The sequence below is a fragment of the Rhineura floridana genome, chromosome 10 (assembly GCF_030035675.1).
Source record: "Rhineura floridana isolate rRhiFlo1 chromosome 10, rRhiFlo1.hap2, whole genome shotgun sequence".
Lineage (NCBI taxonomy): Eukaryota > Metazoa > Chordata > Lepidosauria > Squamata > Rhineuridae > Rhineura > Rhineura floridana.
Genome location: NC_084489.1, coordinates 57013350 through 57028544, shown reverse-complemented (window position 1 = coordinate 57028544; position 15195 = coordinate 57013350). Strand labels below are relative to the sequence as shown.

At 43.3% G+C, this 15195-nt stretch overlaps 1 protein-coding gene across 5 annotated transcripts in view; it reads left to right on the top strand.

The window, feature by feature from the left end:
* ADAM22 (ADAM metallopeptidase domain 22) overlaps positions 1-15195 on the top strand; it is a 181234-nt gene that overhangs the window by 84268 nt on the left and 81771 nt on the right. For 4 of the 5 annotated variants that reach the window (XM_061585708.1, XM_061585709.1, XM_061585707.1 and 1 more), the window contains exon 5: positions 10431-10513. In XM_061585708.1, the coding sequence (XP_061441692.1) occupies positions 10431-10513 (83 nt within the window). Of the gene's footprint in view, positions 1-7523; positions 7653-10430; positions 10514-15195 lie in introns of those variants that run through there. The other variant, XM_061585710.1, reaches the window with a different exon arrangement.

The window sequence follows — 15195 nt, the reverse complement described above, 5'->3', positions numbered from 1 at the left end:
GGGTCAAATGGGCTCAAACTTCCTGCACCATTATGATGATACAGTGCAACAGAACAGTGTGATTATTGTTTTGCTGTATCTTCTGAGTCCCTTTTAAGATGGAGGCTTCTTCTAAAAATAAATCAGCCTCAACACAGAGAATAAAAAACAACAACTACAAAGGATTATTCCGTGCATTTGTTTTTTTAAAAAAATCTTACTGGAAGCACAACAAAAATATGTTATGTAATGGGCAGATTGTTATTGCACCATTTTAAGCTATCCACTTGTTTGGGCTACCCGTTATAGAATTTGTAGACGGAATCACATATACAAGAAGTGCCTATTTCAGTTCTTCTTGTTGCAAATATGTAAACAGAGAAGAGCTGCTAGCCTTGCCCACTGATTCTGTCCCACAAAAGGCTCATCTAAGTGAGGATTGACCAACCTTTTTCCTATCCAGGTTCTTAGACTGGAAGTAAAGCCTTGCTGAAGGAAAAGAGCCTGTTTGGGTGAGGGGCCTTTGCAGGAGAAATCAGCACACACATAAATGCCCCTCTTCTACAGTCACATCACTTGAGCAAACGTAGGTTTGGGAACACATATATGCCAAGACAGCCAGTAATTCTGCCCAATACCACAAACCAAAGTCACGGTGTTGTATAATGTGGCATATATGCAGATGGGAAGTACCTGGTTTTGCTGTGAAAGACATGACATCACTATTTTTTTTGTAAAGTGTGTTTCCTTCTGGTTTTATAGTTAGTTTTGTATTGTTCCGAAGCTTGTATCTGTATGACACAAAATCAGATCAAGGAAATGTTGCTTTGGGTTGGTGCACCTGCAGTACTGGGAATAAGCAGTATTACAGGATTTTACAGATTCCCAGCTTATCATTGCAGTGGATCACTGTTCTCTTTTATCTTTCTTTGATTATCTTTCTGTCATTAGGACTGTCTGTCAGTTGAAGGGGTTACAGGTCTGAGTAATATATGCCAATCTCCTTTTCAGTTAAGCATCCAAACAGATGTTCTGCTCATCTAAATATGCGAAAAATAATCCAAACACAACAGCGTTAGGTAATTGTTCTGAATGCATTTAAACAATGTACTGATAGATGTTGCCACTTTGGTACCAGATGTGACTAAATTCTTGTGTGAAAAGTACTTTTTAATATGTACACATGTAGACAGTAATATATGATGTGTGACTGACTTGTAAGTTTCATAGTGCATGTATATCTGCAAGGAAGCTGCGATAGGAGCATAGAGTATGAAACATGCAACAAAATCCATGCATGTGTGATCACCAGATGTGATTTATTTGGAGATTGCACATTTTTCCTGTGTGGAATTCTTTCACATGTGAACAGAATTTTGCATCTCTTAGAGATGCAAAATAGACAAATATGTCTCCTTTGCGAAAGGGCCATAGCTAAGTATTAGAGTACATGCTTTGCATGCAGAAGGTGGGGATGGGGAAAGACTCCTGTCTGAAACCCTGCAGAGCTGCTGCCAATCAGGGTAGATAATGCTGAGCTAGCGGGAATAAAGACCTGACTGGATGTACAATAGCTTCCTGTGTTTCTTTTTCTTCATGCCAAGATCAATGCAATATGGTAGGCAGTGGTTTACTGAGCGCTCTGTGACCTTTTCTTGCAATACATTCTTAGGTGCCTACAAAAAATTTACTCTAGTCGGTCTGCTTCATAATCACTTTGAATTTGGGGATGTTTCTTGAATATGTTGCAGCAACAGCTCCTGAAGGGGATATTGCAAAAAATGCTCTCCTCTGTAGACACAAGGGACTAAGCTAGCTGTCCCAATATTATAGTACTGTCAGTGGGAGATGTTCAGAGATGCACTTGATTTGCATATAAAGGATCAGGAAGCCGTAATTACTTGGTCTTCCCTGTTTTCAGTACGCATTTTCTGCCAAATCATGGTAGCAATATTGCTTAATTATTTTGAGTGGAATCTAACTTCCTTGTTCCGTCAGCACAGAGATTTCTTCTTGCACAATGGAACTTCTTCCCCCTTGGAGGACTGGGAACGTTAGATCTAGGGCCGGCCCTACCATGAGCCATGCAGAGTCATGTGGATCAGGGAGTGAATTGGGAGAGGTGGTAGATTGAATACGTCTCTATCTGTCTGCAGGGCTGGTTGCCTGCTGTGGCTGACTGGTCAGCCAACTGGTTGGTTGCCAATGCCACCAACTGCAGCTGCTGCTTTGGCTGCCTGTTTGTCTACCCATTTGCTGCAGGCAAAGTTGCACCACTGCGGGTGCTCCATTCCTTGCTGTGGTGAGGGGGTGAGAGCAGCACTGGGAGGAAGGGAGCAGCACCAGGGGAGGAATTGGTGAGGGTGGCAGTGATGGGCCTCTTTCAGGTGCAGCAGAGGTGCTGTCCTACCAACCTCGGTCTGCTCTGAGCCCACCTGCCTGCCTTCTTGCTTACAACCAGTCCTGGAGGTGGGCCTGGCTTTCAGCTTCCTCCTCCTTAGCCTCACTGGTGCCCCTTGTAGAACTCAGCAGGGAGGAGGATGGGGGTCAAAACTAGAATTAGCTGGCACTGCCTGTCATTGGCTCTAGTTCTGCCTGTCATTGGCTCAGACTCTGCTTACTGTTGGGCTCCCTGCCTTCCGCCCTACCAGTCCCAGTGGGCACCAGCCACTGCTGCTCAGATGAGGCAAAGTTTTTCATCAGCTCTGATGACATCAGATCGGAATCATTCCCATGGCAATGCCCTGCAAGTCTTCCCACTCTAAAGTGATGGTTCAGATTTTTTAATCAATCAAATGTTTATGCTCTCATGTTTCAAGGGAACAGGCATGTGTATGTGCCGTTTTCTCATTGACATGTCATTGTGGTGCACAAAGTATCACGAAGTCGTGAGCCTTCCACTTGCAAGACACTGCGTAGAAAGAAAAGCAGAAATACTTTGTTTACAAAGGTCAGTGATGTTCACTACAAAATTGCCAGGGGCCAGTTTTCTGTGTAGGAGATGTGTCTATGGAGTAGCATAATAAAATTTAGTCAATAATGCTAAAGCTTAATTAGAAAAATTAGAACTAGAAAAACCTCTAAGAGGCATCACAGAATCATAGAATAGTAGAGTTAGAAGGGGCCTATAACGCCATTGAGGCCAACCCCCTGCTCAATGCAGGAATCCAAATTAAAGCATACCCGACAGGTGGCTGCCCAGCTACCTCTTGAATGCCTCCAGTGTTGGAGAGCCCACACCTCCCTAGGTAGTTGGTTCCATTGTTGTACTGCTTTAACAGTTAGGAAATTTTCCCCGACGTTCAGTCGAAATCTGGCTTCCTGTAACTTGAGCCCATTATTCCATGTCCTGTACTCTGGGACGATCGAGAAGAGATCCTGGCCACCCTAACCCTAACCCTAACCCTTTCAAGTACTTGAACAGTGCTATCATATACGGGAGCCTCAGTCTTCTCTTCTCAAGGCTAAACATGCCCAGTTGTTTGAGTCTCTCCTCATAGGCTTTGTTTCCAGTCCCCTGATCATCCTTGTTGCCCTCCTCTGAACATGTTTCAGTTTGTCTGCATCCTTCTTAAAGTGCAGTGTCCAGAACTGGATGCAGTATTCAAAATGAGGCCTAACCAGTGCTATCCCTATTAAATTTCATTCTGTTGTTTCCAGCCCAATGCTCCAGCCTTTCAAAATCTTTTTGAATTTTGTTTCTGTCTTCCAAGTTATTAGCTATCTCTCCCAATTCTGTCACATCTGCAAATTTGTTAAGCATTCCCTGCACCTCCTCACCCAAGCCATTAATAAAAATGTTGAAGAGCACTGGGCCCAAGACCACCCCCTGTGGTACCACACTTGTTACCTTCCCCCAGTTTGAGAAGGAACCCTTGGTAAGCACTCTTTGAATATGATTCTGTAGTCAGCTGTGGATCCACCTGATAGTTGTTCCATCCAGCCCACATTTAGCTAGTTTGCTAATCAGAATATCATGGGGCACCTTGTCAAAAACTTTGCTGAAGTCAAGATATATTATGTCCACAGCATTCCCATAGTCTACCAGGTAGGTTACCTGATCAAAAACTGAGATAAGATTAGTCTGGCAGGATTTATTCTTGATAAATCTGTGTTGGTTTCTAGTCATCACTGCATTGTTCTCAAGGTGCTTACAGATTGACTGCTTTATAATCTGCTCCAGATTTTTCCCAGGGATTGATGTCAGACTGACTAGTCTGTAGTTCTCAGGTTCCTTCTTTTTGAAGGTAGGGACAACATTAGCCCTTCTCCAGTCATCTGGCATTTCAACCATCCTCCACAATTTCGCAAAGATAATAGATAGTGGTTCTGAGAGTTCTTTACCCAGTTACTTCAATATTCTGGGATGCAGTTCATCGGGCCCTGGAGATCTGAACTCGTAATTGGGTATTCATTGGCCATTTGACTATCCATCTCAAGCTACAGTCCTTCCCCTTCAGCTTGGACTTCACATTTGCCAGGAGGGTCATATACCCTCTTTTGGGAGAAGTCTCAGCCAAAGTAGGAATTGAACATTTCTGCCTTTTCTTTGTCATTTTGCCATCCTCACTGAGTAGCTATACCACCATTTCATTTCTCTTCTGCTGTGGATGTACCTGAAGAAAGCTTTTTTGTCGCTTTTAGCATCTCTTGCTATCCTCAGCTCATTCTCAGCTTTAGCCTTCCTGGTGCCATGCCTGCAATTCTGTGATACCTGTCTGTACTCTTCTTTTGTGGCATGGCCTTCCTTCCACTTCCTGTATGTGTCCTTTTTTGTTTTCAAGTCATCTCTAAGCTTTTTGTGAAGCCACTTTTGTTTTTTCTTCTGTCTTCCACCTTTTTTTCTTGTTGGGATTGTTTGCCATTGCGCTTTTAGAATGTCCTTTTTTTGGAAATAAAACAGCATAAAATATAAAAAAATACCAATAAAAGCAAACTTTAAAAACAAATAGAAGTTTTTAAAAACAAATATATATGATAAAATTGCATGTCTGGATAGGCTTGCGTAAATAAAATTTTAATAAGTGTGAAAAATAGCAAAGGCACTTGCCTAAGGGAGTTCCCAGCAGAGCTTGGAAAAGTTACTTTTTTTGAACTACAACTCCCATCAGCCCCAGCCAGCATGGCCACTGGATTGGGCTGATGAGAGTTGTAGTTCAAAAAAAGTAACTTTTCTAAGCTCTGGTTCCCGAGGGTAGGTGCTGCCACTCTAAAGGATCAATTCCTTGCAGGTGTGGAGCACAATCTAAGGAGCCACTATTTATTGGTCGAAAACATCTCAGGATTACAGACCTGATTACTGACCTAATATAAACCTGCCACTATTGCAACAATTAGGGAAAGGAAGCTGAAGAGAAGAGTAGAGGCCTGTAAACAATAGCAGGTTGTATGCTGCTCCAAAGCCACCAAGTGAATTCCAGTCACTCAGGATGTTCTCTTTCGTCTACAGCTATAGCTAAAAATAGTTTGTCTTGCTCACCTAATTTCTAGAACCACTGACCCAGTTCATAATTCAGTGACTTTTCAAGGTTTCTATAATGCAGCCAAAAGTAAAAAGGAATGTTTTGCTATTCCAAAACACTGGGTTTTTTTTAGAAAATAAAGATTATCTCTCCATTTGTCTGGAATCTTTTGTTTTTATTATTGGTATGCATTTCTGGAAAGCCCTAGTTGCATGTTATTTTCCAGCCTCAAATCTCAGTTGCAGATTTGGGTTAATTTAGCTGTAGGCCTTGAGTTTGGTTCTTGTAATAGCACACTGGTGCAGGCAGGCAAATAAGATCTGTTAATAAGAAGTGTGTGTGTGTGTGTGTGTGTGTGTGTGTGTGTGTGTGTGTGTGTGTACCCTCTAGATTACAGTAGTTGTTGTTGGTTTGAAAGGACTACTTGTAAGATATTAGAAGTCTCACAGCAGAACAGGTAGCAGTTGAAATTCTTGGCCAGAAGTGCATACTAACATGTGAACGTGTATAACATTTTGGCCACTTGGGGAGGAAATGATTTGGAGCAGAGTGGGAAGGACCATAGCTCTGTGGTAGAGCACATGCTTTGCATCCAGAAGGTTCTGGCTTTGGTCCCCAGCATCTCCAGGAAAGACTGGGAAAGGCTCCTGTTCTGAAACCCTGGAGAATTGCTGCCAGTCATTGTAGACCAGGGATGGGGAACTTGTGGTCCTCCCATCTCTGTTGGACTTGCACCTCCAAACAACCCCAGACATTGTGGCCAATACCTATGGTTGAGTAAGGGGGGGGGTAGTTGAAAAGTTCTAAAATCTTCAATAAGCATAAAGACCACTGCTTTAAACATTTGCCTTAAAAATAATGAATGAACAGCTCAGAATTACACACACAACTTGGCCCTAGAAAAGAGGCATGGAGGTGTAGGGAGGTCAGGCTGCGTTGTGCTTTGAGCTGCAGGCCATGGAAAGCTCACTTGGCTGCTCGCTGACATCTGGCGAAGGAGACACGGTAGCATCTGCTAGGAAAGCTGCCTCTTAATTGCTTTCCTTTCGAGACGAAGAAGCTGGTTCTCAATATCACCTAAGAGGCAAGGAAGCCAGGCACCATATTTCTGTGCCCTGTCTCCTGTAGATGAATTTAACCATTACCAGTAGAAACCTCCGTTTGGGACCAGGTTCATTCTTTCTCTCCCACAGTGACAACAGGCACTTGCCCAGGCCACCTCAGGGCAGAACTACAAGTTCTACTTAGATGCATGTAACAAAACCCAGGGAGTTTCTTCTTCTGGGGAAAGCAGCCTTGGCACAGGTCTGTTTGCCACAACAAGGCCGTCTGTATGTGTATGTGGCTCAGTGCTTAGTTCTTTCCTCAAGCTACTTACACCCTCCCCATCCCTCATAGATAGGGATGGAAGGATCTGTCAGTTTCAGTTCCCAGTTTCTCATTTTCCCAATCTTAAATTCAGTTCTCCACATTTCTGCAGCAATTAAAGAATCTTCATGAAAAATGTTCAGCATTTTAATGTGGATTTCTTCTAATAACAGTTTAAAATGCAGTTTTGATGAATATACACATTTTTGCAAGCACGTTCTCATAATATAATGCATTTTTGTATGTTATTTTCACTAAATATATTCCCTTTTTTGCATGTTTTCTCCTAATATAGGCATTTTGTAAACATGATTTGGCTGAGAACTGCATTGCAAAATTTGGGAAAGCACAAATGTCAAAGATGGCTGTGTTTCGGTCCTCATGTTGTTTCTGAAAGTACAGATTTGATCGATTTGGCTTTAAATGAGAACTGAATCCAGTCTCCTCCCTCCCTATACATAGAGGTTTGGAACAGCATTTACACTTTTAAAGAACCCTATAGAAGGAAAAGTATCGGAGCAGGGAGCTGTCAAAGAAAAACTGTGAGCAGGGAAGAGGTTAAGCACAGGCAGAAGTACCCATTGCTGCTCAAGAATATAGAAAGCTGACTTAACACAGAGGCCCTTGATCCATCTTAATATTGTCTGCACCAAAGTCTGGGAACCAGCAGTCTTCCAGATGATTTTGGACTTTATCTTCATCATCTTTGACCGTTGGCCATGCTGGCTGGCTGGGGCTGATGGGAATTAAAGTCCACAACAGCTGCAGAGCACCAGTTTCCCCAACCTGGCCTAATGTAATTCTCCCCTGAAGCTTCTTTTTACACTAAAGAATGTTTTGCTGGTAAGTTTTCATGCCGCACTAAACTACTTTTCTCTTCCACAGTGCCAGTGTTTGTGGCCAAGTACCATTTTGCATTTGTTTCCTCTTCCACCCCTCCCCTCCCCTGATGCCCTTTGCTTTAGCACAGGATATATATAAAACTTGGAAACGGTACATTATCTTGCTACTGACTCAAACTTGTGGATGCTTCAGTAATTGGTAATTAGATTTAGCTACATGCTGAGGATAGTGGTTTTCTAAACCCAGTGACCTTGCGATGGCTGCCTGCTGAAAAAAAGGTTAATCACCAGTTGGCATTTCACAAACAACACACAACTCATTAGCCTGGCCAAGGAAAGGCTACACTGTGACTAGCAAATAATGTCACTGATATTGTTACCTCTTCCCTCGGGCTAGCAAATGGTTGAAGGGGCTGAGGAGAGTGACATTTTATTGCTACCTGGGAGTGCTATGTTTAGTTCTGTGGCTGGGAGACCACACTGTGGAGCAAGCTTTTCCGTGTTGCTTATTTGCTGAAATTTGAGATGAACTCAGGAGGCAGAAGTTCATTACTTAGGATCGTAAGTTATCAAGGTATTCTTATTAAGTAATTAAATTATTCTTGACTAACTTGCCCATTGATTTCATTGGGTCTGTTTTGAGTTTGACTTTGGGAGCAATCCTACTCGGAGGAGGCTAGCGTAAGTGGAGCCGATGGGAGGGAAGGCAGCATAAGGCTTTCTTTCTTTCTTTCTTTCTTTCTTTCTTTCTTTCTTTCTTTCTTTCTTTCTTTCTTTCTTTCTTTCTTTCTTTATCAATCAATCAATCAATCAATCAATCAATCAATCAATTGGTATATATCCCACCTTTCCTCCCAGTAGGAGCCCAGGCCAGCAAACAAAAGAACCAAAAACACTTCAAAACATCATAAAAACAAACTTCAAAATATATCAAAACAAAACATCTTTAAGAATCTTTTTTAAGAAAAGGTTTAAAAACATATTTTTTAAGAAAAGGTTTAAAAACATATTTTTTTAAAAAAAGTTTAAAAACATATTAAAAAGCAATTCTGATGCAGACACAGACTGGGATAAGGTCTTTACTTAAAAGGCTTGTTGAAAGAGGAAGGACTTCATTAGGTGCCGAAAAGATAACAGAGATGGCACCTGTCTAATATTTAAGGGGACGCCCTAACTCCAATCAGGAGTCCCTGGGAGAGGAGCATGCTGGCTTATCTGGCGTATTGTCTGCCGGGACTGGAGGCTGCAGGACTGAGCTGAACATGTTCAGGATCCAGCATGAGTCCCCCTCCCTCAGTTCCACCCCCAACACCCCCCATAATGCCCCTTTTTCTGGCTTTCCACTAGCTTCACTTATGCCAGTCTCGGCTGGGCCCCAGGTGTGCCCAGGTGGTGGCGGATTTTCTTGGCTGTGCCCAGGTGGGGGATTTCTGCTGGCTGCGCCCATCTTTGTTTTAAAGAAGATATTACATCACCAGATTATTTTCTTTTTATGTATTACCTTTTTATCTCAACCTTCTTCCAAAAGGTTCAAGGCAGACATAGATGGTTTCTCCCACCCTTGCAACAACCCCATGAGGCCGATTGACACAAAGTCACCCAGTAAGCCTTGTGGCTAAGTGGAGATTGGATACTGATAGAGTATCTGCTTTGCATGCAGAAGGTCCCAGATTTAATCCCTGACATCTCCAGGTAGGGCTGGTAAAGATTCCTTATCTGAAAGAGGTGCTGCCAGTTACTGTTGCCTAGGTGTGGGGAACCTTTGGTCCTCTGGGTGTTGCTGGACCACAGGTCCCATCAGCCCCAGCCAACATGGCCAATGGCCAGGGATGGTAGGAATTGTAGTTCAGCAGTATCAGAAGGGCCTGCTGTAGACAATACTGAGCTTGATGGACTATTGCTCTGAGTGGGTATAAGGCCTCTTCCTGTCTTTCTTTGTTCCATTTAACACACTCTGTAGTAAGACTCCGGTCATAATGAGCATTCTAGTTTGTTTATTTTTTAAATTCATTTTCTTACAGTCATATTCCACCTTTCTTCCAGCATGGAACCCAAGGTGGCATACTTGTGGTTCTTAGGAAGCCTCCCATCCAGTCACTGACCAGACTCAGACCCAATTAACGTTAGCAAGCTGGTAGCCTCATGTGCCTTCAGATCATACTCTGACCTTATGACTATTATGCTATGTCATGAACAGTCTTAGTACATATAGTGGTCATTCCCTTACTTCTGGCTGTTATTACTCTTCTCCATCTCCTCTTCTGTTAGTTATATTTATTGCTGATAACTATTGCATGGTTTTCTCATGCACTACTGGTCCCAGCTGTAGCCAGCTGTTCTCGTTATGGTCTGCCAATGTTATCCTTACAGGAATATGACTGTGTATATATTACAGAGTGAACATCCACAGTTTGGTGAATGTAGACCATCTCAGATCCTCATTGACCAAACATTCATCCTGGATCCACATTTGGACATTCACTCTGTATGTAACATGTGTAAGGTCAGAGTGAATTGTGAGAGAATGTTGGTGTTAGAAGCTCTGAGGTTACTTATGAGGTACTCAGGCTCACCTCTTGCATTAGCAAATGTAATGAAACCTGGTTTGCCTGTTGCATCAGCAAATGTAGCGAAATCTTTCTGGGTATGGCTATACTGTTCAACTGTTTACTTCAGCCTGGCTAACTTGGTAACGTAATCCTTGTGTTATTTTGAGAAACCATGTTTGTGACATGGTGGACGGTGACATGAACTCAAAAGCCTCTGTTTCTAATTGCAGGGAGGGGAACATTGTTATTACCAAGGTCACATCCGAGGGAATCCAGAATCATTTGTTGCCCTGTCAACATGCCATGGACTTCAGTAAGTTTGTCTAAAATGTTGTTTGCAAATTGTTAACTTGAAAAAAGAGTGATCAATTTTCTATTGCAGGCTCTGTAGCTGAGTGAGAAAGCAAATGCTTTGCAAACAGAAAATCCAAGGCTCCGTCTCCAACAACTCCAGATAGGGCTGGGAGAGCTCCTTCCAAGCAATGATAATAGGTCAGAGCTCTCCAGAAGCACTAAGCAGTGCTCTGATCTACTCTGAAGTGCACTGAGCCATCCTGAGAAACATCAGAGTGAACTGGAGCACTCCTTCATGTCTGTGGAAAGCTCCAAACTACAATCAGTGGTGGTGTGCAAGATGGAGGATGGGCACTGTATGGAGGAGGTCATCTTGCGCCCACTTGCAGCATGGGGCTATGTGGAGAGCTCCCTCTCTGCCCAGCCCAGTGCTGCAATAGTAGGAAAATCTCTCTCTACTTTTCAGAGACAGATTTGAAGGGAGGAGAGAACGATTTCCTTATCCACAGCACCTCTGGACTTCAGTGGGGAGGAAAATCCACCCTCTTCTGCTGACCACATGGTCTGCACACTATGTGTGTACGTGTGTGTGCTTGTCTGCTCTTTTTCAGCAAAGGAGAGGAGTGTGCGAATGCCTATCTGTGTGTCCGTGTGAATGAGTGAGAGAGAGAGAGAGAGAGACATAATACAGGAACCCACTGCTAGCTACACCCACTGCTAGCGTGCAACCCTTGAAAAGTTAGCCAACAGTGAATTGTAGCCCTTGGGCCAAAAAGGTTTTCACCACCCCTGGTGTAGACTGTGCTGAACTACCTGGACCAATGGTATGACGCAGTACAAGGCAGCTTCTGATGCTAACATTTTAGTCATTCTGTTCAGCCTGTGACACTCTTTGGATAGATGTTAGGCCAAATGGAAAATGCTTACATTTCTAGAAGCAGCTCACAATTACCTTATTTATTTATTTATTTATTCATTCATTCTATTTCTATGCCACCTTTTGGCGAAAAGGCCCTCAAGGTGGCTCACAAAAACTAAACACAAATACAAAATACACATCAGGAAAAAAAATACAGTGCAAAAAAATTTAAATAACAAAATATTAACATTGTTAAGAAAACAAGGTTCTTTACAGGTCTGGAGATAATCTGTCCTTAAAATGTAGTACTGCCACTTCAGGAATTTTAGTTCTAAAATATTGAGCAGCTGTTGCAAAGGATTCGCTCACCAACACCATCAAATTCTTCCCATGCTAGAGAAGACCAAGGCCAGGATGGGCAAAAGCATGAGAAGATTTATTTATTTATTTATTTATTAAATTTATTAGTCGCCCATCTGGCTGTTTGTCCAGCCACTCTGGGCGACGTACAACATAAAAAACAATACATTAAAACATTAAAATTTAAAACCATAACAGTAAAAACCTAACCCACCCCAAAAGCCTGCCTGAAGAGCCAGGTCTTCAAGGCCCGGCGGAAGCTCATCATAGAAGGGGCATCATAGAAGATGGCAAGCAGCAGGTAGTCCCGCGAGCGGCCCGGCTCGTGCAGGTTGGAGGTGGTGGCTGTGGAGGAGACGCGCCCCAAGCTATGCCTCAACAGCGAGAGCGACGTGTCCTCCAGCTTTCCCTCCGAGCTGGATCGGTAAGGCAGGCTGTGGTGGCTGTTCCTCTCTGTCTTGCCCAGTGCTCCGTCGTCCCTGCCGCCGGCTGAGAAGGCCTTGGGGGCTTGCCCGACGGCAGTCAGCACCTTCTCCATCTCCTGGGAGTCCATGGGCAGAGGGATGCCCTCCAGCACCTTCGCCAGCGACGCCTCCGTGTTGATGGCCATGGCTGCGCCTCGCCTAGACGCCCAGCATCCCAGAGAAGGCGTGTGGGAGCTGACTTCCCCCCAAGGGTGTCGCAGGATCTACGCGGAGCGCACCACCGGATTGATCAAGCCGTGGCTTGCCTTGATTGCTAAAGAGCAGTTCTATACTAAGTCCCTGATGCATTAGCTATATTAGATAGCAGCTCAACCAGCTTACATTAAATAGATGCCTACAGCAAGTAGGTATTTAAAATGGGATTAAACAAATAGATGGAGGAAAAGCATATCATTGGCTACAGTAGCTATAAGGCCACAAGTCCATCTGCCCCAGCCAGCATGGCCCATGGTCAGAAATTTGTTGCCCAACAACAGTTGGAGGGTACCACATTGGCCACCCCTGATTTAGTGGCTAAGACTTGTGCCATGAACCTGGAAATCTCCAGGTCAGATGTCATTCGAACCATGAGCTCATGAAGTGGGCTTAACCAAGCAACTTCCAATCAACGTAGCCACTCTCTCATTCCTACCCACCCCTACAATACCAGGGTAGAGAGGATATAGATAGGCCTACCTCGCAGGTTTGTTGTGAAGATTTATGAGATAACATACGTAAAGCATTCTGAATCTTCTAAATGCAAAGTGCCATTCTTTACCTGTTCATTTACATTTTATATACATACAATACAACTTCAGACCTGAGGGCTCGTCCTTGGTAAAATATTGCTTCTAAGGTCAAGCAGTGAATGACAGCACTATAAATAGAATGCACTTACCTCAAGATTCATTGTCATCATCCAATTTCCCTGAAAGGGCTGCACTTATCTTGTGGGATCTTTATTGATTTATTGCTCAGTTCTTTTGGTGTCACTTTTCAAAATATATTTAAAAATTATTATGCATGTATTTACAGGGCTGACATTTATTTATTTATTTATTTATTTATTTATTCATTCATTTATTAGCTTGTCAGTTCTCTCTCCGCCCCCACCTCCAACTCTAATAATCGAGACTTGAGAGTGTGTCAGGTTTAGGGTTGCCAGGGTCCTGGCCTGAGACTGATCCTGTATCTTGGCCTTGCGACCAAGAGGTCTTCTGTATCTTTAAAAGATGTGCAAGGGGGAGAATTCCACCTTGTGGTTTTTCCCATTACAGAGTTGCAAGAACACCTGCACTTGGCTGACTTTCTCTTCTCCTAAAGATACAGGATCAGACTCAGGCCAGGAACCTGGCAACTCTAGTCAGGTTGTGTGCTGAGATCAGGTTACATGCTTAACGTAAGCCTAAACATAGGCCACATTCACAACATTTGTTCCACTATTATTCCACTTTAAACAGCCATAGCTTCTCCCAGAGAATCTTGGGAAGTATAGTTTGTGAAGCATGCTGAGAGTTGTTAGGAGACTCCTATACTCCTCACAGAGCTACAGTTCCCAAGTGGTTTAACAGTCAGTTCCTGTTCCCAAACAACTCTCGGAATTGTAGCTCTGAGAGAGGAATAGAGGGTATCCCAGCAACTCTCAGCACCCTTCACAAACTACTATTCCCAGGATTCTTTGGGGGTGAAGCCAAGATAGTTTAAAGTGGAATATTAGTGAAATAAATATATGTTGCGAATATGGTCATTTTAATGCAAACAGCAGGGTTTAGCTGCACAACTTCCTTTAATAGTAAAATATCAGCTCTTACACTAGGGTGGGGAACCTCTGGCCTGCAGGCCAATCTTGACCTGCTAGGTATTTCAGTTTGGCCCACAAGGCCATTTTCCCCAACCCATGCCCAGCTGATGGGTAAAGGGTCAATTTTGCCTTGGCTTTGGTCACCTTCTGGGAACAAGCGCGCCCAGCCAAACAAGATCTGTCAGCTTGCTGCCAATGGTTGTTTTCGATGCTTGCAAAATGTAGGCTTCTTTCTTCCCTTCCCCTCAAGTAATGGGGTGGCAGGTAAGGAAAAAAGTACTTTGCCAGCCCTAGGCTTGGAGCTTCCCAAAGTGTTGAACATAGGGCTGGCAACCCCCTTTGTGCTATGGTTTCCATGTGACTGACAGCCAGCTGGCTACACAAGGAATTTTGACAGGTGGGTGGGTCAACCTACCTATCATCATGTGATGTCACATTAATGTCATGTGATTAACAGGTAGTTTGTCCTGATCGCCTGTCAAAGTTGGTCTGCTGGATGAAAGGTTCACCACTCCTGTTTTAGACCATTATCTGTGATGCATGTTTTGCTTACTGGTTAACAGTAGCTTCTATCAAATAGGGACTGCTGATAGCCCTTGCTGATTTTATCTTGTTTCCTTGTGACTTACAATGACATTTCTGAATAGCATTTGTCTTGGTTAGTGCGTTCATCAAGCTTTACTAGGCTTGATGCCTTGTGAAGAAGACATAAATCTCAAGTATACTTGTTCAGGCCTCTTTTGTTATCTTTTTTCAGCTGCTGAATGTTAATAGTGTAAATATATACCCAGCCTAAAAACAAAAGGAAGCCAATCTCGTTCCCCTGCACTTGACATTTTTAGAACAAGTTGCAGCAAAATGGAAGAGTTAAGAATGGTTATATGAGCATGTGGGCAGCTAGATCTTCCTGAGTATGTGGTGACACTGTACTGCCCCCTTCAGGCTACTCACAGAAAGAGTTAGGCTGTATCAGATGGGAACTGCTCCTGGTTCTTTGCTGATTTTATCTTCTTGTATACTCCTCCTGTATTAGGTAGTACCTCCAGCACGTGGAAGTCAAGTGTGTTGAGGGAATGGGGTTCTAGCTGCTGTTTTGATTCACTAGCACTACTGCACATATAAGTGTATGTGGAATGACACAGGGGTTTATGTCATCTTGTTCACATTGCACCTGAAGAAAAAGGAATGTTTTAATTTAGTGGACTATACTAGCTTTA